Here is a 25,758-nt window from a genome sequence, read left to right as displayed (position 1 = left end):
TTGAGCTACTCAGTTGTGGCTTGGCATACTCTTCTGTTAAACCTTATTTGTTGGCCATTTCTGTCTCCTCTTTCTTCTAGCTTTGGAGTTGAGCAATTTTTGAAAGGAGTCCTTCATATTAGATCGCCTAGAAAGTGTATTCCTCCTTTTTGGGACCTTAATTTTGTTCTTGAAAATTTGACTCCGCGTCCTTCTTAGCGTGTCTCTTCTTTACATCATTATACTTAAAAACTGTGAGTAGCCATTGCTTCTGCGAACAGAATTTCTGAACTTCAGACACTCATAGTAGTTTCCGTTTTTGTTTTTACACAGGAACATAGATTCTCTGCGCATCAGTCCTCCTTTTATGCTCAAGTTTGTTCTTCCTATGTCTGTAAAGCAGGCCATACATCTTCCTTCTCGTTCCATTCTCAACAGAAAGATAGTGAGATGATTTTACATACTTTGGGTCTGCATAGACAGCCCACATGTAATCTAGACAAGACTAAGGGTATAAGGAAACCTGAGCAACTTTTTGTTTCTTTTCATTCCAAGGGTATGGGTTTTCCTTTTTATGAGTAAGCTATCTACTCCTGAATGTTGTAAGGCTATTATTTTCACAATAAGCAGCTTTTGTCGTCTGTTTGTGCTCATTCTACCAGGGCTGTGGCCTCTTACTCCCCCCCACCCCCCCCCCCAAGGATCTAGATACTAAATTTGTTCTGTAAGCTGATACGTGATCCTCTGTACACACCTTTACTAAACAGTATAAGTTGGTTGAGGTTTCTAGGGCCTTGGTATGGTTTGTCAAGGCCATCCTCCATGGATTGTTGGAGGGCTCATCTGTGTCTTCCTCCCATCCTCTTCACTAGCTTTTCTACTCACATTTGTAATGAATACTGCAGTGGTGGTAAGAAAGGAGATAGTACAATTGTGTAACATCTTACCATGTCAGTAGATGTCCTACTTCTCCAACTGTTGCAGTATTCTGTCCCTTCTGCCTTCCCCCTGTTTTTCCCTGTGCCTTTTACTGTGGCTGAAGGGTTCATCTTCTTTCTTCTATTCCCCCCTTCCTGGATGCACAGTTCTTTACTACTCTTCTTGGGTTGCTCTAATTCTTCTGAGGATTAGGTGCTCAAATGTCACCTATAAACCATAAGCCTTAGACGTAAGTGCGACGTTTGGCATGTGGAAACAGCTAAGGTTTGGTATACTGGCCGAACAGTCAGCTGTCATGTGCAGAATATCCCATTTGTAATGAATACTGTAACAGTGAGAAGTAGGACATCTACTGTCAAAAGACCTTGCACAACTGTACTGTCTTTGCAGGGAGGCACATGAGCGTTGAGGGGCACTTTATGATCTTGAGTAGTCATGGTAGCCAGTGGAGTGCAGAAATGTATTAGCTGTTTGAAAACTAAGGATCATTTACTGTATCAGTTGCAAGCACCAGTCCAAAGAGGCCTAGAGTAGTTGTACCGTGATGTCAAGACTAAGGTAGTCGAAAAATACATTTGCTTATTCGCATTTGCAGTACTTGAAGACAAAAGACTACTTGTGGAAGAAAAGGCTAATAAAAGCAGGCTGTACTTGGCCTGGAATAGGAAAAACACTTTCTCCATGTTAGTGTTAGGTTCTTGTGACAGATTTATCTCAATTTATTTTATTTTTGTAGGTCTCTCTGTAAGGATTTGTTGATTTTTTTCCCTTAACTTTCAGGACTGTGATAATATCACTTAATATTAAACGCGTTAAAATATTATGGAAAGTTAATAGAGTTCATCCCATTATCCTTGTACCAAAATGTGGAACATATTGTTTCCATACTCTTGTTGGTACCATTTTAGTGTAGCAGAAGTGCATTTCGTTCTGTCAGAAAGTTACAAACAAAATATAGAGCACATAATAGACCTTTAACAATTTCATTTTTCCCCTGCAGCATTTCCACTGTTTATGAAGAGTGAATTAATTTTAAGTAAAAGGCCTTATTGAACTTTTGGTGTAGGAGCATGGAGTCAATGTGTTGTGTTGATAACTCAGGGTTGGGATTGAAGGCCGGGTGGAGTGTGATAGAATGAGCGTCCCCTTCTTACTGCTTTGCTCCCATGTGAATGGAGTAGTCCCTCATCAAGTGGAAGAAGTGGAGAGGTTTGTGCTTTCTGATTTGTAGTAGAGTAGAAAATTGTGCAGTACTCCATTCCACGCTGTAAGTGGGAGGCAGTTGGGTGTAGGGCGAACAGAGGAGACTCTCTTCTAACTAGAGTAAGACGCACACGTTGCCCTCAGATTGACTGGAGAAGGGCAATAAGATAAGTGCAGAAATGTCTGTTGGTCTGAATATGGTGCAAAATTTGCTATTGACTGGGAATTTTTTAATTGAGGTCTAAGTGAGTAGCTAGAAGTGAACTAGCAGAGGCAGAAAAACAGGTGATTATCCGGTGTATGTTTTGGGCAGGTAGTAGACTGTGATAACCAAATATAGAAAAGTAACCTGCATAACCGAATGTGTTTTTTTTTACTGTATCCCCTTTGTTGCTTCTTATTTAGGATGTGGAGTCCTACATCCATCGTTCTGGCCGTACAGGCCGAGCAGGACGTACTGGGGTGTGCATCTGCTTCTACCAACGGAAAGAAGCAGACCAGCTTAGATATGTGGAGCAGAAAGCGGTAAGTACTATCTTTTTATGCTATCTTTGTTTGGTAATCAACTGTACTATGTAGATAGTTTTCAGATGTTTAACTACTCTCCTCACAAAGCATAGAAAGCAAAGGACAAAAACTAGTATAAAATGCACAAAGCTGTTACAGTATCAAGTAAAGCAAGTTTTGAGACTAAACACATAGTTGCAAAATTAGCAAACTTGTTAAAAAATGACTGGGTTGTAGGTCTGTTAGTGGGGATGACAAAGACACACTACACTGATTTTGGCTTCCTCAGAAAAGCATGGATTTTCAGAACATTTCTCTGCTCATCAGCATCAACCTTCAGTAGTTCCCTCAGCACTGTGTGACTAGAGGTCCCTCAGCACTGTGTGACTAGAGATCCCTCAGCACTGTGTGACTAGAGATCCCTCAGCACTGTGTGACTAGAGATCCCTCAGCACTGTGTGACTAGAGATTGTTGCTGCATTAACATTTTTCTTTGTACATAGCAGAATTACCACTGACACGTAAGCAGTGTGAGGCGTCATTTCAGTCCTGTTACCTGCTGCTGAACTCGCTTTGATTTGGTTTAATTTTTATTTCTTCAGCTGTATCAAACAAGAAAATGTACAATTTTTAATCCACTTATTTTTTTAATTTTAGTACTGATGTGGAAAGAATGTAGTGCTCCTGTCCCCTACCCTCCCCCCCGCCTGTAAGTGAGTCAAATGCCTGTCTATACCAGAGTTCTTCACATTAAATTTTAAAAATGTTGTAGGAGTGAAAAACATATTTGAGATTGATAATGGAAAAACAGGTAACTTCTAATGATTAGCTGTCCCACTGTGTGGCATTTGTCTTGGTGGGAGCAATTTTAGATTTTGTGGTATCAATTGTGTGTGCTGTGGCAAGTTAAGTAAATCCTTATGGAAAGCTGTGATGTTTGTTTTCCCACAGAAGGAGGACCATTTCACAGTGGCATTCGTCTTTCAAGCTTAGTGATTTCTTTTGCGTCTGTGGTTCTCATTAGTGTCTCTGTGGATATTGGGACTAAGGATTTTTTTTCGGTCACATTGGCATTCAGCTTGCATGCAAAGCTATTGGACTAGTCCTACGTTGTTAACAGCCTTAAAGAAGCCTTTTTCTATGATGAACTCTGCACCAGTCTTTCATTAGACCACTGCACTTTGAACGTTTGCCATGAATGACAGCACTGTCCCTTTTTTCCAGCCTTGTTACAAGTGTCATTGCAGTGGTTACTACATCAGCTGAGCTATGTTGCATCTGATTTGTATGCTGTACCAGGTTTACACCATTCAATGTCTAGAAAAAGAATCTCTACATAGTGCATTCTTATGAAAGATCACTTAGCTGTTTTGGTTTCTCCACTGTGGTAGCACTCCATAACATACCTTCCTACTGGATTCTTTAGAGGTCGCAGAAGTACTCTTAAAGCTGATAAATCTGTAAATCTATGCCTTCTAGCTTTTAACAATTTTTCTGGACTCAGTGTATCATTTCCTTCTTGCTGTGATAGCCATACGTAGGTCTGAGAAAACTTGTATTTTGGCACGAGGAGCCTTTTACTTGGCTTCCCAGCCGTTGTTAGTTTAGATATCTACAAGGTATCCAGTGGTAAAGCTAAAAGAACTGTAAAGAATGACAATTTCCTTCTTGTTCATAAGTTGATAGGTGTGTACTAGGCTAATGGCCCGGGAGCCTTTACAAGCCTAGCCCATAGGATTACCCTGGCATCGTGCCACCCGACCTTGGTTCCCAGTGCCTCTGTCAAGTAGAGCCACTGGAGTGATCCCCGAGGTGAATTTTCTGTATCTGAAGTAGTTTACTTCATTTGTCTTCAACCTGTGGGTCTTCTGATCCGGCCGCATTTTCCAGCTGTGGCTCCGAGCTCCATGCTCCTCGTCTCCATTCTCCCCTCAGATCTCGTTTGCCACCTGAGAGTGAACAAGTGCGGTCTGAGCTCCAGCATGTTGTTTCAGTGTTTGTAAGTGTATATTTTTCTATTTTTAGCTTCCTATTGACTTTTCCTTTCTCTTGAACTTTTGTGTACCTCCCCAGAGTTCTTTGTTTAGTTAGTAAAAAAAAAAAAAAAAAAAAAATTGTAGACTTTCCTTTCCCGTTCTCATTCTCTTTCTCTCACGAGTGTGTGTGCGCGCCTGGGCTGGCTGAAGGGATAGCGGATGCTCCGAAGCCCGGTTTCAGAAAGTGCACAAAGTGTGGCCATAAGCTTTCCCCGACAGATTGCCACACTTTGTGTGTGGTCTGCTTGGGGGCTGAATACCTCCAGTCCCCCTGTCCTGTTTGCACTGGGTTTAACCCCAGGGCACTTAAGGACAGGTGGGACAAATTGATCCTTAAGGTCCTGTTGCCCTCTTCTTCTGGGACTGCGGTCCCCTCTTCCCCCTCGGGGAAAGCAACGGTTACTGCTCCATCATCGTCTTCCCCGGCCTCTGAGACTCTCACTCCCACCAAGAGGTCTGGGGAAGGGGATCAGGTTAAGAAGGACCGGCCTCGCAAGCAATCCCCCCCAACCGCTTGTCGCAGGTTGGTTCGCCACCGAAAGTGAAGCCTGTATCCAGGCCTGTGTCTCCTAGGCTCATGTCCCCTTGGTTTTCACCTGAGCCCGAAGAAGAACAAAGCCGGTTTCCGGTCGGGTCTTCCCCCACCAGCACTCCCGTCCGATTTCGCCTGCGTCCTCCCACTTCACTCAGAAGCGGAAATGGACAAGATGATGTGGAGATTTATCCGCACATAGATACAGATGGGGGTCTTGCCAGGGCCATCTCCCTCCGGAGCAGGTCCCTTCCAACCCTTGTTCTGTCGTATTACTCCTTCTCTGATCCGACCCGTGGCTTTGGAGTTGTTGGATCAGAGAACGATCAGAGTTACAATGTCGCTGCCAATGGTGCCCTGTACCTCAACGCTGGCTGGAGTCTTGAGTTTGTCGGATCTTACGGGATCGGATCCAAGCTCTAGGAGCCGCAGCCTTGGTGTGAGATCCGGGAGGTATTCTCTGCTCCAAGCTTGTCTGAGAAGAGCATCCCTCTCGGCGTCTCTGCTCCATCAGGCTAGGCAAGAGGGAGCGGCTTTCTCCTTTTCTGCCCAGGAGGCACGTTCCCCCTCAACTTTTGACGTGGTGGAGAGGGCTCTCGCAGTGTCGAGACCTCAGAATATCTCGTCCTCTGAATCCGTTCAGCCCCCCCCCCCCCTCGGCTCTCTGTGGTTCTGGCCATCTTGCCCTCTCAGGGACAGCCCATGCCCGTAATGCCCTAGGTAGTTCTGCCTTTGGAACAGCCCATTTGTGAGGCCTCTCCCAGACAGTCCCCGTGAGGAGGCTCCCCGCAAACATACGTGTAAAAGGAGGCACTTCGACTGTCCACTAGAGTCCCTCACAGAGGACACAGGTTTGGGTGAAGGGGAAGGCTCCCGAAGGACACCCCCAAGGATGTCTCCTTTGGGGACATCATGGAGCTCCTCTGCCGGGGGGGTGGTCCCACCCCATAGCCAACCTTGGACGAGTCCGGGTTTCGGCGCAGGCCCATCTACCTCTTGGGTGTCCCTTCCTGCCGACCCATTTGTGGAACTAATAACATCTAGGGCTTGTAAAGAGCCAGACACCATAAAGCCAATCCCTAGGTGGCCAGATAAGGTTTTGAGTCCACTCTCGGACAAGCTTCATTGCACAAGGGGTCCCCTGTAGAGGCTAGGATGGTGGCAGTGGTGGCCACCAAGAAGGAGCTTGCTCAGGAGAGCTCCATGGTCCACCCTCCTGACCAAGAGTCGAGATCGTTGGATCACTTTGGGAAGTGAATTTATGCTTCAGCGATCTTCTGTGTGAGGGCGCTGAACTATATGGGGCACGTCGTCAGACTCCAGAGAGATCTTAAGGAAATCATGGAGACTACCCCAGGGTCCGTGTTGGTAGGAAGACATTTGATGCACGAATGGCCACCCTAAAAGCAGTTGCCAGCACGTCCATGCGTTTGCTCTCCCACACCATGGAGAGAGTCGCACGGGGGAGGGGGCAGGCATTGTCATTGGGTGTCACGTCTGGCTCCGCTTATGTCAATTAACAGAGCCCTTCATGGCATCTTTTACCAACACCCCTTACGCCGGTTCTTCCCTGTTCGGGAAGACGGTCAGAGACTTTGGTCCATAGAGAGAATGATGGGAAGACACTGTCTACCGTTGGGATCCACTTCTCTCTGCCTCAAAGGTCCTTTTCCAGCAACCAGCAAGGGCCAAAGAAGATGTGGTTCCACAAGTCTCTGGCGTTTTCCCGGAACGCTCGGGACTCTCCTTCCCCCCCAGAAGCAGACAAGGATTTGACAGACACCGCCCTAGAGGCAGAGAGGGTCCTAAGAATTTCGGGTCCCGAGAACCTTTCTCTGATAAACCTGGGCAGCAGCCCTGAGGAGTTGCCCAGCTGTTCTTCTCTGGAGGCAGTCGGGGGTCATTTGTCGCTACACCCTTTGGCATGGGAGTCCATAACAACAGATCAATGGTTGTTGCGCATCATATCCAGAGGATATTCCTTTCCCCATTCCAGGAACCTCCCCCATCCAACAAAGCCCTCCCGGACATCCCACCCACACAGCGGGAGAGGCAGAAGTGCAAATAGATTCACTGCTAAGGAAAAGAGTCATCTAACTGGTTCCCCTAGACCAGTCTGCATCCGGAGTTTATTCCAGGTTCTTTTTAGTGCCGAAAAAGACTGGAGACCTCTGACCAATCTTGGATCTGTCCAAATTGAACCTGTCTATAACCAAGGCAAAATTCCGGATGGTCAGGATTCAGTTTATCCTGCCCTATCTGCAGGCCAGAGACTGGATATGCTCAATCGATCTCCAGGATGTGTGCTGTCACATCAAGATTGACAGGCGCTCCTGGAAGTTCCTTCGCTTCCGACTGGGAGCCAATCATTATCAATTTCAAGCCCTTCCCTTTGGTCTCACCACAGCCCCCCCCCCCCACGGGTGTTCACCAACGTAATGGCGGTAGTAGCAGCTCACCTGAGGCTTCAGGGTATTCAGGTCTTTCCATACCTGGACGACCGGCTCTTTACTGCCCCTTCAGCGCATCTACTTTGTCAGGCCAGGGACTCCTTCCTTTGGCTAGCCAACAAGTTGGGCATCACAATCAACATGAACAAATCTGCTCTACTCCCGGTTCAGGTTTTGGATTTCTTTGGGGCACGACCGGACACATTACAAACAAGGGTGTTCCTTACGTTAGACAGGATACACAGTCTGAGGTTACACATAGGTTCATAGGTTCATAGGTTCATACTAGGCTATCTATTTTGAGCTGCTGCAAGTGTCGGGTCAGATAACTTCTTCTGTGCTGGCATTTCATTCACACACATTCTTCAGACCCCTTTACCGACAGCCGAGGCAGTGTTAAAAGCATTGGGGTCTATGGGGGCCATGATCAGTATTCTTCTAATGGCGCGCCTTCATGCAAGAGTGTTGGAGTGGACGCTTACGGTTCAGTGGTCCCTGGTAGATCTCCCCTTGTCCTTTCCAGTGAGACTGTCAAGAGCGTGCAGTGACTTCCTTTAGTGGTGGATTCAGTCTCCAGATCCTCTCAAGGGATGTCCATTCCAACCTGCCTTTCCCAAGACCACGGTGACCACGGATGCCTCCCTATTAGGGTAGGGGGGGCATTGCTCAGGAAGGACAGACCAAGGCACATGCTTCCCTTCCAAGACCTTTCTGTACATCAGTGTCCTAGAGATGAAAGCGGTTCTCCTTGTGTTGCAGGCCCTTCATGCTCATCTTCCTCTAGGAACTTTTGCAATTCAGATGGACAATTTCAGTGGTCTGGTATATCAACAGACAAGGGGGAACCAGATCTTAGACCCTGTGTCTAGAAGCCATGAGAGTGTAGGAATGGGCAATCTCCACTGGTTGTTTTCTGGTGCCAATGCACATTCCGGGACGGTCCAACATTCTAGTGGACAGGCTTAGCAGATCTATCTTGAAGCATTATGAATGGTCTCTGAACCCTTCAGTAGAAGAACAGATCTTTCTAGAGTGGTATTGTCTTTGCTGCGATCTCTTCGCATCTCCTTCCAGTGTGAAATGCAGTGAGTTTTTTTGCTCTGAAACCCCTGCCGTGGAAAACCCCCAGAGATGCTCTGATTCATGCTTGGCCTCCCGGTCTTCTTTATGCATATCCTCCTCTTTCCCTGATGTCGAAGTTTCTGCAGAAAGCCCAAAGGCTGAGGAGCACTGTGTTCCTCATTGCACCATTCTGGCCTCGACAAGTGTGGTTTCCCTTACTCAGGTCTCATCTAGTTGTTCCACCATGGACTTTGAATCCGGTTCCAGATCTTCTCTCGCATCTCTCGGGGATCCCACACCCAGACCTAGACAGTCTGAAGCTCACTGCTTGGCTGCTCCAATTTCCACGATTATTAGGACTCTTGGTTTGTTATCCCTTAAGTCTGTTCTGGTATCGACTCACAAATCTTCTACCAGAGAAGTGTATCGTAAATGGAAACGTTTCTCAATGTGGGCCTGTCAGCAGTCCCTGGACCCTATTACCGCTCCTCTTTCAGCAGTCTTAGATTTTCTGGCTAGCATTTTTCAACAGGGCGTCATTTCTTCTATGGCTAAAGTCCAACTGGCAGCAGTTTCTAATTTCCATGTGGGGGTAAATGTCTTCATTGGCTTCCTCTAATCTTTGTAAGACCTTTCTGTAAGGTGCTTTTCTTGTTAGACCCCCCCCCCCCCCGGTAAAGGATTCTATCCCATCGTGGGACCTTACCTTACTGTTGCAAGCATTGGTTTCGCCCCCCTTTGAGCCTGCGGCTTAAGTGGATTTGCACTTTCTGACTTGGAAAACTACCTTCTTGGCTGTCATCACTTCCGCCAGAAGGGTGTCGAAGCTTCAGACTCTTTCAATCAAAATGCCCTACATGATCTTTCGTAAAGATAGTGTGTTGCTTCACACCAACCCGTCTATCCTCCCTAAGGTAGCTGCGAAAGCCAATATTAATCAGACCATTAACTTGCTGGTCTTTTTTCCTAACTACCAGAACAAAGGGGAATATAGGTTACATTTATTGGATGTGCATAGACAATTGAGGTTTTACCTACACAGGACTAAACCCTTCCGCAAATCAAATCAACTTTTTTGTGTCTTATGCCAAGCCCTTCTTCGGTAAACCAGTGTCAAAAGTGACAATTGCTCGCTGGATCTCACAATGCATTGGCCAAGCCTATTTGGAGAGAGGTCTGTCTCTGCCAGGGAAAGTCAAAGCTAGTACGACCCAATTTATGGCTACGTCAGCGGCCTTTTGGTCCAGGGTATCTTTGGATGATATTTGTTCGGCTGCCACTTGGGCATCATCTTATACCTTTATTTTGCATTATAAATTAGATATTGTGTCTAGGAGTAGAGCATCCTTTGGCTCTGCGGTGTTCCAGAACATCCTTCCATGAGGGCCGCCCAAGGTTTGGTAGCTGGAGACTCTGTCCCACAGGTTGAAGATCAAATGAAAGTAAACTACTTCAGATAAAGAAGTTATATACTCCCCATAACGTTCTATCTGAGTGGTTATACTTCATTTGTCTTCAACAGTCCCTCCTCTTTCCCCCTAACCTTATCATTCAGATGATGATATTTTTTTCTTATCAGATGGTTATTGTTGGCATTTTTGGTTTGGTCCAGGCGAAGGGAGTTTCATATTGGCTATCCTCATGATAAGGTGTCATTGGGTCGGGTGTCTGACACATGTTAGGCAGCAAACTCGATCTGAGGGGAGAAGAGAGACAGGATTATTATGGGTAAGGGGAGGAGCATGGAGCTTGGAGCCATAGCTGGAAAATGTGGCCATGTCGGATCCAATGCGGATCCGAAGACCCACAGGTTGAAGACAGATGAAGTAAACTACTCACATGGAACGTTATGGTGAGTACATAACTTTTTTTCCCATACACTCATCAAGATTTCTCTTGAAGAGGGCCAGTGAGGTGCTCCGTTTGACATGTATGGGAAGTCTATTCCATAGCATGGGCAGTTTCTGGGTTATGAACCTGTCCCTTCAGCACATTCTGTTGATTGTGGTAATGAGGTTGAGGTCTCCGGAGTGTGTGGTGCGGAGGGACTGGGATTTCTTTAGATGTAGCATTTCTAACAGAGCTAGGTCAGACATGGCTTTGTAAGTTAAGCGGAGATCGCCTCTAAGTAGGCGGTATGAGACAGAGAGTAGTTGGAGAGTTTTTTTTTTTAGTCTGGCCATATAGGACAAGTGTTTAAGTCATAGGATCCTGTTTGTGAGGTACTTTTGTGGCCTCTCCAGTTGTGGCAGGTGTCTGGTGAGGTACATGCCAAATGGGGCATTGTACTCTATGATTGACCTAATGAGGGAAGAGTAGAGGGAGACCATGACATTTTTCTTCCTGGATGCAAAACCCTTAGTAATGAGATGTGCTACATAAAAGGACTTTCTGACCACAATGGCAGTGTGGTTGTCAAAAGAGAGGTTGCTGTCAACCTGCGTTCTCAGATCTCTTATAACGCCTTCTGTGTTCAGTGGGCTACCATCGATGTGGTAATTCATGCGAACCGGGTTTTTCCCAAAGGAGATGATGACGCATTTTTTGGCATTGAGTTAAGGCCATGGTTCTGACACCAGGTGTTGGTCTCAGTGAGGCCTTTCTGTAGGATGTCAGCATCACTTGGGGAGTTAATAATGGCTCCCAACTTGCAGTCGTCTGTGAATTTTTTCAGCCAGAGTCCCCTCATGTTGGCCTGGACTTCTGTGAAGTAGATACTAAACAGGGGAGGACCCAGGACTGAGACCTGTAGGACTCCACTCGTGACTGGGTGGCAGTCTGACTTGGAGTCAGCTACTTTCACACTGTGGGTTCTATCTGTGAGCCAGTTTGCAACCCACTTAGTGATATAGGGGTTGATGTCTAGCTTACTGAGTTTTTGTAAGATTCCTGAGTGTGGAAAGTTATCAGAGGCTTTGGCCAGATTACGGTAGGCTGTATGAACTACCTTGCCTTCATCCGCAGCTCTGGTGACTGACTCAAAGAAGTCGACCAAGTTGAGCAGGCATGATCTACCCTTCACAAAACCAAACTGTGTAGGATCCACAGTTTAGAGATTCCCTATATCCTTGTTTATTAGGTCCATGATGATGCGTTCCATAGCTTTGCATACCAGACTTGTCAGGCTAATGGGGCGATAGTTCCCAGGGTCTGTAGTAGCCCCTCCTTTGTGGAGAGGGATGACTGTAGCAGTGCGCCATTCGGTAGGGACAAAGCCTTAGGTAAGGCTGTGATTGAACAGGGCACACAGGTGAGGTGCCAGCTCAATCTGTAGTTTATGTAGAACACAGCCAGGGATGTTGTCAGGTGCCATAGAAGCTGTATTCTTGGCCTTGTACAGTGCTGTTTTAACCTGTGCAGCAGTAATACTGGGTGCCTGGCAATCTACTGGTATTATGATCGGTCCTTTGGGGGGGGTAGAGTTGGCACTGAATCTGTCGGCCAGTATATTGGCAATATCTGTTGGCTCGGTATAGGAGGTACCATTATGCAGTAGCTCTGAGCAAATCTGAGTATTGCTGTGGATATTCTTTACATAACTATAGAAGGCCTTGTGGTTGTCTTTACTATCTGCTGCAATTCTTTTAGGGGACCACCACATTGGCTTCCTTTTTGTGGAGGAGAGCATCTTGGTTCTATTCGATACGGCGAGATCCATGCATTTTTGTACGTGTTCGCACAGTGCATTGGTGTATGATTTGGCAGTCCTGCAGCTATTCTCCATTTGCATGGGTGCCATGAAGTTAGCCACATCTGTTTTTAGGAGCCCATACTTAGCTTTGGAGAAGTTTTTCATGGTGGTTACCTTTGTGGGAGGGGGGAGGGTTTGTGGATTTCCTAGATGATTAGTTTGTGGTCCGATCTAACCAGGGTGGGGTTGACTTGATGTAAAGCAATGGTCGCCCATGTTAGTAATGACCAGGTCAAGGATGTTGCTTCCTCTAGTAGGGGTAAGAACGAGCTAGTGCAGGGCATTGGAATTAATGAATTCCAGGAAACGTTGGGCAAGTGTATTGGTACACGAGTAGTTTTCCCAGTTAATGGAGGAGTAGTTGAAGTCACCCAGTATGAGAGTGTTAGGTTGGACCCTAATATTCTCCAGGGTGCTTAGGAACATGGAGTCTGAGCCTTGGGACATAGTTGGGGACCTGTAGCAGGCTACGACCTGAATTGCTGTCTTACCCAGTGTTAGCTGCACCTCAAGTATCTCTGATGCGTTATGTTGGGCTACCAGTCTGGAGGTGTGTGCATCCTTTATGAATATGGAAATGCCACCGCCTTTTGAGCTTCAGTCCAAGTGTTGGGGCCGAAAGGTGTGGAATGAGTTTTATGGCATGGTAGTGCAGAGGTGCTTTCTGCTGCCATGAACCAGGTCTCGGTTACAGCACAAATGTCAATGTTCTCCATTTTAAGGAGTGCTTCAAGCGAGTGCATTTTGAGATTTATACTTCTAGCGTTGAGCAGTATGATCCTCAGATTGCATTTGTTTATAGCTGTTATGGTGGTAATTTGGTCTTTGGAACACCACCTAAAAAGGCACTTATAGGAGTGGCAAGAGCCTTGGCCAGTATCCAGAAGCCCAGGGGTGACAGATGCAGGCCATCCCTGGCAAAGCATTGAGGTCCGTCAGTCATGTCATCCCAGGCAAACAGATGCTGGATCCCCTTTGAATGATACCAGAAACCTAGCCAATTGTTGAAATCAATCATTTTCTGTTTGTACTGTGGTATCATTCTGGGTGATGGTAGAATGCTGCTCGGGGCTAGGGTCATACCCGCCTGGGCTACATAATCCGAGAGCTCCTCCATGTCTCTCTTCATGTAGTCCAGGGAGGTACGTCTCGGGTCATTCACACCCACATGTACAATGACAGTCATATTTGTACCTGTTGTTGAGGAACCTGAGTGCATGTGTTATGTGGCGGATCCTGGCACCTGACAGGCAACTGACTCTTTCTTTCTCCTTATTCAACCTAGTGAGTGAGACATCAGTGTGCCTCACTATCGAGTCACCTATGACTAGTGTGCTGGGCATGCTGTTTTTCCTTGGGGGCTTTGGTTGAGTGGCGCACTGTTTAGGAGGGTTATGGGTGTCGTGTTTTAGTTTTGTGTTGTGGTGGTCGAGTGCGTTTGTGCCTTGGAGGTCTCTGCTGTTTGGGTAGATTTTTGCGAGCCTCCGCAAAGGTGAGTATGTTTGTGTTTTTATTTGAAGGCATTGCTCGTGTGTGTTCTGGAGGGCTGTGTTCCAGGTGGTGTGGTGCAAGTATTGACCTTCTCTTGACCAGCTATTCCAGTCTTGGCTGGAGTGCATGGCTTCCAGTTTGGATATACAAGTGCATCTCTCGCAAGTCTGAGGTTTGGGAGGTAAGAGGAGAGGGTTGTCTGGCAGTTGCTACATTGCCTTAGGATGCCCAAGTTCACCAGGTTAACAGGAGAAAGCACAGGGATCTGATCTTTAGACATGCCTGGAGGGGTGGGCATTAGTAAGTACTGGAGCTGTTTCCTTGTAGAACGTTTAGTGCTGGTAGCACTTTTGTGTGCTACAGTAATTGCTACAAGAAGTCTGGTATACTAGACTGATAAGCTAGTAAAAGTGCAAGAGAGGAGAGAACTAGCAGATCTAAGGGAAAAATTGAAGAGCAGACTTTGGCACCTCTCAGAGGCTTACAAACAGTCCTGGATACAGCAAATCTGTATCTGGACTAGACTAGTTACAGGAAAGGCAAACAGGCAAAAAAGCGCAAACACAGGCTTTTAGACCGGAAAGGGCTAGAGTTTGTATCTTGGACTGCTTTTGTAGAGTACTTTTGTAGTGTAGCAGTATTAGGAGCTTTGTACTTTGACCAGATGTAAATATGACCCAAATGCTGAATTGTCAGCTATTCCTATAGAAAGCTGTTTGAGGATCCTTTTAAAAATTTGCTTGGTGATCTGTTTCTTCTACCAGCTTCCAGGTTTTGGATACAGCTATAAAGAGTAGAAGGGAGACAAATTTATACTAAATTATGGCATAAAACCCCTTGGCCTAATACATGCTAGAAGGGCACATCCTGAACATTTAATCAGTTCTTTGCTGCTTGGGAGAGTTTATTAGAATGCATAGGGATACTACAAGATTATGTGATAAGATAAATCACTTTTTCTGATTTGGAATGTAGATTTGTTAAAAGTATTTCAAGTGGTGGTTAGGTAAAGCTGGAAAGTTTTGTGTATTGACTCTTATTTAGCAAAGGTGTTACCTGATGATCCTAGTTTAGGGGCATTACTACCTTATAAAATGAGTAAATGGAAATCTATTTAATTTCTGGGTCTATATCATATGAGCAAATCGCACAAATTGCGAACGGTCATAATATTGAACGTACCGGACCTCAAAGTGCTTTTTCTGAGATTGTGGTACAGTGAAGAATGGGATGTTTGCCCTTTCCTCAGTGTAGTGTGATCTCAGAGTTGGAATATATATTTAGCGGGGAGTGTGGGGGCGCAGCCCCCCAATAGGAAGTTTGAGGTCTGGTACATTCGATATTATGAGCGTTTGCAGTTTGTGCGATTCGCTCATATGATATAGACCCTTAATTTGTATGGCATGCACCTGTGTGGGAAATGTAATATGTAGCTTGGTTTTGGCTATCATGGAATCTAAAATTAATGGAAGATTATTTAATTCTATGCAGTATTTTAACTGTTGAAGCTTTGTCAGTCTACAATAAAATGCACATTTCATTTCTAAATTAAACATAAAACAAACCAAAAGGAGAGTTGAGTTTAAGATGCAGGAACACATTAGGGAAGCGACTGCCCTAATAGTGGTGTAGCCAAACATATTAGAGGTACGTGGGGAGGTGAAGGCTCAGTGAGATGTCTAGGCTTGGAGGGCCATTAAGAAAGTATGAGAAATGTTCTGTTAAACAAATTGTAAACAAAGTAATATTGAAATTGAATGCACCTTATCGTGTAGGGTTATTAAATTAATTTTATGTTTAATAGGTTCATTTATTTTCTTAGTATTGTTTAATCTCCTTAAAGAAGTAGTTTGTTTAGGATTAATATGTTAATTGATGAAAGAAAGTAATCATGAGTAAGTGTTTAAATGAGGTGTTTTTGTCTTCCCCCTTGAGAGGGTATAATGATATAACTGAAGTAATAGGAAGAATAAGCTACTTCATTTTTGAACTTCCATTTACGTCTGTTTTTTTTCCTTCTATACTGTTCCTTGTTATGTTAATACAAGACTCCAGCTGTAAATACGATGGCACTGACGCATGTCGTTCAGGATTCTTGAAGTCTGATGTATTTTAGTGATAGTGTTTTATCCACTTATTGTGTAGTTTAACTTTTCCATTCAGCATGGAGAAGCAGAATTGCACCACCCTTGTTCTGACAGTCTTGGCAAGAATGATTTATTTCCCTTTTCCAAAAGACATTACTGGCTTTGATGTTTTTGTACCAGTGATATAGCTTGTGCTGCTGGGTGGAGCTACTATGTAGGTGTTTTATCAACTTAACATAATCCAGTCCTTCAGCAAGTAAAACACTCCCATCAGAGGGTACCTGCTTCACTGTTTTATATCTCAAATGTTTTTTGTAAGGTCTGTAATTAGGGAGTATGCTTCCTTCCATTCCAGCTGTTTATGCTGAAGCTGCCATTGTTGGATTTGAATGCATGGTTTCAGACCCCAACACCAGCACAACTACCACCTTCCTTCTCTTGACCATTACTATGAGCCAGCATAGGAACAATCGTAACCTAGTGTCAGTTGTGTTCCTAGACTTATACAAAGCTTTCAGCACTTTATCCCAACAATATTTACTTGTGGAACTCTCTTCTATAGGTCTCTCTGTCCTCCCTTAAGTGGTTCCTTAGTTGTCTGTCTGGAAGGCAGCAAGCAGTCAAATGGCAACAGAGCCTCTCTTCCATTTACCTTGGATGTCCCTCAGGGCTCTCTACTAGGATACCCTCTTTTTAATATTTTTATAAACAAGTTTCATGATGCCGTTTGCTAAGCAAATATAGTATAGATCGCATTTGATTCAACTTTAATATGTGTAGCCTCCAAAATATCCAGATGAAGAAGTCATGCAGATTTATTTTTCTTCAACTGAAACCTGGCTGAAAATTTTGAACCTCCTCCTCAATCCCAGTAACACAAAACTGATGCTCTTCACCCCAAAAACAGTCTTTCTTGGTTACGTCTGTAAATAATACTAAAATTGAGGGTAGTACCACAGGTTAAATTACTGGGCATTGTAATCGGTGATGGTCTTAAATTTGATCAACATATTATTCAATCAGTTAAAAAGACCCACCAAAAACTTGGCTTCCTTTATAGAATAAAACAGTACCTAACAGACCCAGCAGATAAACTGTAGCATCATCCACTTCCAACCCTCTTTACATGCCTCACCTATCCTTCCAAACCTAAGCTCTACACTAAAATCCAAACTAGCCTATTGTTGCAACACAGTAGCTAAATTTGCTACCAGCGCTGCACACTGAACTCACCACTTCCAAGCCTTAAAGCAGCTAAACTGGCTAGAGATTAATAACTGCATAACGCACACTGCTAGTTATGGCATACAGAATGATACATTATCCTGAACAATGCCCTGCATTGATAAAAGCATTATTGCTCTACACCCCCCATGGTAGATAAATTTATACTAAGCACTACTAAAGCAAATAATTAATTGGGGCACTTACTATAGTGCTGTTACATCTCTAGGCTCTGGAACACCATCCCTATACAAGTAAAAATGATTGAGCTGGATTTTATAGCTTGGGAGTTTGTTGAACAAGAGCATGACCAGGATGGGGTAAGGTATTGTTTGTCACCAGGTTGAGACTTTGCAAAAGCTTCTTTTTGCTTATCACTAACTTTTTTGTCCTCCTGTACTTGTCATTACACTCCCAACAACTTTCCCTTCTGCATTTCTTATCTTGCTCTTTTTCCAACTGCCCCTATCTGCTGCTTTACCCCTCTCATTCATCTCCTGTATACCTAAGTTATAGACCTTCTAGATGCACAAATTTGGAATGCACTGCCTAAACAGAACCAGTTTTATAGCCTGCTCTTTCAGTCACATGCTATTACTCCTATTCTCCTGTACACTAGTAATATCTCCCCTCCTATGTAAGTTTATAATGTCATTACGTATTTTGAACAACTTACAAACCTATGCAATACTAAAATCTCCCTTCCTACGTTAAGTTCGTTATGTATCTTAGTCTTACGAAGACTAAACTTCTCTACAACAATGTTCTCCCTTCTGCAGTATCAGTCCATTTAATTCTTGCAAGATTTTACAGCTGAACAATTTACAGTTGTTGACGTAAATACTTTACTGTCTTGTAATTACTTTTTTTTTTTTCATTACAAATGTAACTGTTTTTCTGAGAACTGCTTGAAATTTACTTGTTAATTTAAATGTACTGTGATTGAGCTTTTCTCCCCAGGCCTTGCGTGTAAATGGGCTCTGCCCAGTCAGACTTTCTCTCCTTCAAGAAAGACAAATAAATAAATAAAAATACCCACTTGGGAATAAGTCTTATTGGTTTTCCATGTGTGTCCTCATCCTTAACTAGTAAGGACTTAAGTTCATGTCCATCCTGTACTTTGGCAGATGAGAAGGGACCTGGGAATAGTGCACCCTGGCACCCACTTTGAGGGTGTGCTTCAAGGTGTAGGCACCCCTGCCGCTGTTAGTCATAGGTTCATAGGTTTATACTAGGCTATCTGCCCTAAGGCATTTATAAGCGTAGCCCAAAGTTTTGTAGCTTACGCCACCCCTTATGTTAAAAAATACTGTGCCCATTAGTTTGTTATGCCTCTGTCCAGCAGTGACACAGAGATGATTCCCGGGGTAAACCTACGATCTCCCATCCACCGGTCAAGATTTCTTTTGAACAGAGCCAGCGAGGTGCTCTGCCTCACATGGACCGGGATTTTATTCCACAGCATAGGGAGTCTCTGGGTGACAAATCTATCCCTCCAGCATGTCCTATTTATATCCGTGCTAAGGTTTAAGTCGCTTGCTCTAGTGGATCTGGTAGATTTGGATTTTTTGAGGTGGAGCATGTCCATTAATTCCGGGTTGGACATGGCCTTGTATGTCAGGCACAGGTCACCTCTGAGCAGGCGGTATGTGACTGAATAGAGCTGGAGTTTCTTCAGTCTGGCAGCATATGACAGATTTTGGAGTCCCTTTATCCTTTTGGTGAGGAAATTTTGGGGTCTCTCCAATTGCTGCAGGTGTCGGGTGAGATGCATCCCAAATGGGGCATTGTACTCGGTCATGGGTCTGATAAGTGAAGAGTACAGGGGAACAATGACCTCACTTGATCTGGATGTGAATCCCTTCATGATCAGGTGGGCAATGTAGAAGGTCTTTCTAACCACTTTAGCAATGTGAGTGTCAAAAGAAAGGCCACTGTCAACCTGGGTCCCCAGGTCCCTGATAACCTCTTCTGTGCTTAATGGATTGCCACCTATATGGTAGCTTGGGGATGTCCTTCAAGGATGCATCTGCAGTCATAACAAATGGGTTGTCCTGTCATCAGGCAGCCCTTCGGTCGGCCGGATTCCAAAGTCTGGGTCTGGCTTCGGCTGGAGTCGCACTTCACCCGACGTCATTGCGGCAGTTTTCGGGTATAAAGGCATCAGCCGACGCCATTTTCCTCAGTCTTTCTTGCCGCGTGGTGCCCGAAGCAGAAGCTGTTCGCAAGTGCCGGTCGGTCAGATCCAGAGATTACTACTACCGAATACTACTTCGAAGACTTCTATAAAGCTAAGTACCCCGTTGGGGACTCTTTCTTGCCTCAGCCGATGTCAGAGAAAGTTAATAACTGTTTAACTTGTGGGAAACAAATACCTCATAAGGATTTCCACTCCTATTGCATACATTGTTTAGGCCCAGACCACGACGTAGCAGCTTGTCTAGCCTGTGCTTCTTTTAACCGGCGGACGCTTAGACGCCGCCGGACTTTGCTGAACAGATTTTCGGCTCCGAATTTGCCTACATTATGCCGTCGGATCCTCCGACTACGCAGATAACTAAAAAACGCAAAGAAAAGGACCGACACTCGCGGTCCGTGGTTTCGGCTGAAACCATGGCCAAGCAAACCGCGAGTGTCTCGGTTTCAGCCGAAACCGAGCAAGCGGTTCTTTCTTCAGCCGATAACTTGCCTTCTACCGAGGCCTCTTCTAGTCTGGTAAAAACGGCCTCTGAAATCCAGCCTTCTGTTGCGATTTCACAGGATTTATCAGACACCATCCCTCTAGATATTTCTACTCCTGCATGTGGAGCTGCTAGGCCTCCTCCAGCTATGTCTATTAAGGCCTTTGCCAGGGCTAAAGCAGCCAATACTTCCAGGCCAGTGGCTGCAAAGCCCCCCTCTCACAGGCCCAGCACCAGCTCCCATATGCTTTCTTTGGCTCAGGATCTCATCACTTTAATCCGTGGATCCCAGCCTCATCCTGATAGGGCCTCTCTCCCTCCTCCAGAAAAGAGACCTAGAGCAGAGCCCCCTGAGCTAGTAGCCACAGATGATTCTTCTGATGACTCAGAACACTCAGATCCTCCAGAGGCTTCTTATTCTCCTTACGAAGACTCCGATGCTGAGGAGTCCATCCCTTCAGCCTCTCCTCCTGAGGAATTTTCCTTTGGGGAAACCTTGCATGCTATGAGGGAACAATTCCAGTGGCAGGGCCAAGATTTCTCAGATTCAAGGAAAAGGCTTAGGACCTTTCTACACTTACCACAGCATAGGCCTTTAGCTATTCCTCCAGTTCTATCTGTTGTTGATGATGCATTTAATGATGCTTGCACTTCTCCTGATACGTTACCTCCGGCCCCTGCAAAACCAGATAGGTACTACAGGGTCCCGGACACTCATCACCACTTGTATAAGGCCCCTTTTGCAGATCCTGAGACTATCTCCCAGGGCCCTAAAGCTGTAGCAGCTACTTCTTCTAAAAACCCCCTCTCCTCTGAAAGGGATTCCAGGTCCTTAGAGAGATGGGGTAAAAAAGTTTACACCTCTGCTACCTTGTCAGCTAGAGCTTTGAACTGCCAATTTCATATGATTCAATATCAAGAGTTTATGCTTGACCAGTTAACTAAAAAGCTGTCCTCTGAAGAATCTTTAGATAAAAAAGTATGTTCAAGAAATGTTACATAACATTCAGCAAGTTAGTAACCATTCTTTAAAATGTGGCTATGATGCACTGGAGGCTTCCTTTAGATCAGCCATGACGGGCACAGTTATCAGGAGGCATGCATGGTTGAAAGAACAGGCATTACCAGACCATATCAAATCTAAGCTTTTGGATGCACCTATGGACAAGGTCAATTTATTTGGTGCCCCCGCACAGCAAGTTTTGAAAAAGATGGAAGAGAAAGCAAAATCTGTGCAAACGGTAAAAGATTTCTTACAAGTTCAACCTCCAAGGTTTAGCAGAAATTGGCCCTCCAAAAATTGGTCCTTTCCGGAGTCCTCTAAGGCACAAAGAGGCAGGTATAGGCGCTCTAGAGGCAGAAACCAATCCAGAGGTGCCTACAGGGGTCGCCAGTGGCAGGGTAACAACCAACGAGGCACGGACACAGCCACCACCACTACAACAACTCAATCACAGTGACTTGGCGGTGGCACCGCCTACCAGGGAACAAATGGAAGCACCCTTAGGCGGAAAGCTAACCTTATTTTCAAAAAACTGTCACTGCATTACAAGAGAAAAATGGATTTTGCAAACTATAGACCAAGGTTACAGGTTCCATTTCCATACTCTGCCAGGAAAGAGAGGAATGCCGAACCTACCACCTACTCAAAGGGCAGAAGCTCTAAGACAAATATCTCTATTATTAAGAATGAGAGCTGTGGAAAAGGTACCATCTATGGAGCAAGGGAAGGGATTTTACTCCAGGCTCTTCCTGGTACCAAGAAAAGAAAACAAATGGAGGCCTATTCTAGATCTGTTCGCTCTAAACACATTCCTCATTGTTCCAAAATTCAAAATGCTGACTCTACAGCAGCTTCTTCCCATGCTGGGCAAGGAGTCTTGGCTTGTAACTCTAGATCTCAAGGAGGCATACCTGCACGTCCCCATAAGACCAATTTGCAGAAGATACCTCAGATTTCTTGCAGGATCAGAGCATTATCAATTCTCAGCATTGCCCTTTGGCTTATCTACTGCGCCCAGAGTGTTCACGAAATGCCTGGCATCAGTAATCGCTCATTGCAGACTTCAGGGAATTCAAATCTATCCCTACCTGGACGACTGCCTGATACAAGCGGACAACAAGAACAAATTAACAGAAGACTTACAAAGAGTCATCTATCTGCTACAAGCCCTGGGATACACAGTCAATACAAAAAAGTCAAGGCTGATTCCATCCCAAATAATAACCTTTCTGGGTGCAGAACTGGACACATCAAAACAAATGGCATTCCTAACTGCAGAAAAGAAAGAACAACTTCCTCTCTACTTCTTGACATTAACAAAGCAGAGCCACCTAACTGCAAGAAAAGTGTTACAAGCTCTAGGCTTCATGGCATCCTGCATAATTCTGGTCCCTCATGCCAGGCTTCATATGAGAAAGCTACAGTGGTACCTAAAGAATTTGTGGTCTCAGCACAAGCACAGCCTGGAAACCAAACTTCCAATGATCCCATGCCTGAAGCAAGAGTTCTTATGGTGGGCTCAGGCCTGTCAATTAAACACAGGACTGCCCTTCAGCAAAAGTCATCCAAGACAAACTATCACGACAGATGCCTCAGACCTCGGTTGGGGGGCACACATGATGGACAAGTGCATTCAAGGCCTATGGACTCAAGACCAGCTGCATCTACACATAAACCTAAAAGAAATGATGGCAGTAAAATTGGCAATCCAGGCATTCAGACCTCTTCTCCACGAAGGCCAGCTGTTAAGGACAGACAACACCACAGTTATGTGGTACATCAACAAACAGGGAGGCACACACTCATACCCCCTATGCCGGCTGGCACTCGACCTATGGGATGTGGCTCTGGGCTACAACCTTCAGTTACAGGCAATTTATGTACCAGGGAAGGAAAACATTCTAGCAGACATATTAAGCAGAACTACAACAGATGCCCACGAATGGATGCTGCATCCGGACATCTTCAAAGACATCACAAGGAAATGGGGATTACCACACATAGACTTGTTTGCATCCCCATACAATCACCAGATGAAAAAATTTTGCACAAGGACTTACCACCCACTTGCTTGGAAGGTGGACTCCCTATCTTTCAGTTGGAAAAGCCTGACAGCATACGCATTCCCACCACTTCCTTTGATGCACAAGGTGCTTCTCAAGATCAAAGAGGAACGTCCGAGGATCATTCTGATAGCCCCAGACTGGCCCAGACAACATTGGTATCCACTGCTGAGGAGCATGTCCCGGGAACAAATATGGAAACTACCACTGATCCCATTACTGCTGACACAGAACAACTACAACATTCTGCATCCAAGCCTAAAAACTCTGCAGCTAACTGCCTGGAACATTACATGACAGAAATTAACCCACATTTATCCCAAAGGGTTAAGGACATAATCCTGGAGGCTCGTAGACCTTCAACAAGAAAGAATTATGCAGCAAAATGGAAAAGATATCTCATCTGGAGTGCTGCAAAAGGGCACGAGGTGACACCGGTGAACATAGCCAACATCCTGAAGTACTTGGCTGAGCTCTACCACACAGGCCTGTCCTTTTCCTCCATTAAGATACATGCATCAGCTATTTCAGCACAGTACAGTTTGCATCCTCCTGTCTTCTCGCATCCTCTGCTCAGACAGTTTCTGAGGGGAATTAAAAATGTAAAACCTCCCAGGAAACCTCCATTGCCAGCTTGGGACTTGAACTTTGTGCTAGAAAAACTGACTCGGCCTCCTTTCGAGCCAGCAGCTACAGCAGACTTACAATACCTATCCTGGAAAACTGCCTTCCTGCTGGCAATAACTTCAGCAAGAAGGGTCTCTGAACTACAAGCATTAATGGCAGTACAACCCTTCCTGATCTTCCATCAAGATAGTGTCCATGAGAACAAATCCTACATTTATGCCTAAGGTGGTATCCAGAGTCTCTTTAAATCAGGCTATCCACCTTCCTACTTTCTACCCCAATCCACAGAACAGGGGAGAAAAACTCTTACATACCTTGGATGTACACAGGCAATTACGCTACTACCTGGACAGGACTAAAAACAATAGAAAAACTGACCAGCTTCTGGTAGCTTATGCAACAGGAAAAGAAGGAAAACCAATTTCTAAACAGACAATCTCCAAATGGATAGGAAATTGCATTAGACTTTGTTACTCCTACCATGGAAAGAAAACTCCAGAGAACATCAGGCCTCACTCCACAAGGGCCACAGCCATTACCACAGCTTTTGTACGAGGAGTGGCTACCAAGGACATTATAGAGGCTGCTTCTTGGACCTCCGTGCATACATTTGCCAAGATTATAACTTACCTCTATATTCTAGATCCCGTGCTGGCTTTGCTACTGCTGTTTTGCAAGGGATCCTGACTACACCATAATGTATTCTCATTTCCTCCTCCCCTAGTTTAGCTATGGTATTCTACCCATTTGTTATGACTGCAGATGCATCCTTGAAGGACATAGTACAGTTTTGTACCTACCATAAATGTAGATGTCCGAGAGGAATGCATCTGCAGTCGGGATTACCCACCCTCCTTCCCCTCTGAGGTACTCCTAGGGTACTTACCAATCTACAGCTAGCTTGGGGGGGATCTATTATGGTGTATTTGTTTGTATATATGTACATACATGCTTATTTTGTGTGTTTGCTCTCTACTATTTGGAAACTTTGACATTTATCCAAATTTAGCCTACCAAGAGGGCACCTGGCATCTGGGGCAAGAAACACTGAGGAAAATGGCGTCGGCTGATGCCTTTATACCCGAAAACTGCCGCAATGACGTCGGGTGAAGTGCGACTCCAGCCGAAGCCAGACCCAGACTTTGGAATCCGCCGATCAAGGGCTGCCTGATGACAGGACAACCCATTTGTTATGACTGCAGATGCATTCCTCTCGGACATCTACATTTATGGTAGGTACAAAACTGTGTTTTTCCCGAAGGGTATGACTATACATTTTTTGGCATTTAACTCCAGGCCATGGCTCTGGCACCAGTTATCAGTTTCCGTGAGACCCCTCTGAAGGATATCTGTGTCCGATGTACTTTCCACTATGGCGCCCAGTTTGCAGTCATCTGCAAACTTTGTCAGCCATAGTCCTCCTATGTTTGCCTGTACTTCTGAGAAGTAGATGCCAAACAACAGGGGGCCAAGGACTGAGCCCTGTGGGACACCACTTGTGACCGGCTTGGAGTCTGACGTGGCGCCAGCAACTCTAACCCTGTGGGTTCTGTCTTTAGCCAGTTTGCAACCCATCTTGTGACATATGGGTTTACATTTAAGCTGGTAAGTTTCTCTATAATACCCGAGTGGGGTATTGTGTTGAAAGCTTTTGCAAGGTCAAGGTAGGCTGTATGGACTGCCTTTCCCTCATCAATGGCCTTGGTGAATGTTTCGAAGAAGTCGACCAAGTTCAAAAGGCATGATCTGCCCTTGACAAAGCCAAACTGGGTCGGGTCCAATGTCTGCAAGTCCCCTATGTCTTTGTTTATGAGTTCCATTATGATCCTCTCCATAGCTTTGCAGACCAGGCTTGTTAAGCTTATGGGGCTGTAATTACCAGGGTCCGTAGAGGCACCGCCTTTGTGGAGTGGGACCACAGTTGCCGTACACCACTCCTTGGGCATGTATCCTGTGGTAAGGCTAAGATTAAACAGCTGCCTTATATGCGGGTTTAGTTCCTCGTTGAGTTAGTGTAGCACACAGCCGGGGACACCATCCGGTTCCATTGATGCTGTGTTTTTAGCTTTAGAGAGGGCAGCTTTCACCTGTGCATTTGAGATGTCTGGGAGGCTACACTCCGCTGGGATAGTTATCTCTCCTTTTGGGGGGGAGAGGGGGGTGAAGTTTGCACTGAACCTGTC

The 25,758-nt window shown here is 45.2% G+C and overlaps 1 protein-coding gene across 1 annotated transcript in view; it reads left to right on the top strand.

The window, feature by feature from the left end:
• Nucleotides 1-25,758, top strand: part of DDX21 (DExD-box helicase 21) — an 835,772-nt gene that overhangs the window by 319,321 nt on the left and 490,693 nt on the right. The window contains exons 10-11 of the mRNA XM_044055776.1: nt 2,527-2,646; nt 5,130-5,151. Of these exons, the coding sequence (XP_043911711.1) occupies nt 2,527-2,646; nt 5,130-5,151 (142 nt within the window). The remainder of the gene's footprint in view (nt 1-2,526; nt 2,647-5,129; nt 5,152-25,758) is intronic.

Source organism: Protopterus annectens, chromosome 14.part0 (assembly GCF_019279795.1).
Source record: "Protopterus annectens isolate FY-2018-M chromosome 14.part0, PAN1.0, whole genome shotgun sequence".
Taxonomy (NCBI): Eukaryota; Metazoa; Chordata; order Ceratodontiformes; family Protopteridae; genus Protopterus; species Protopterus annectens.
The sequence above is the reverse complement of the archived record's forward strand: the minus strand, read 5'-3'. Positions and strand labels throughout refer to the sequence as shown.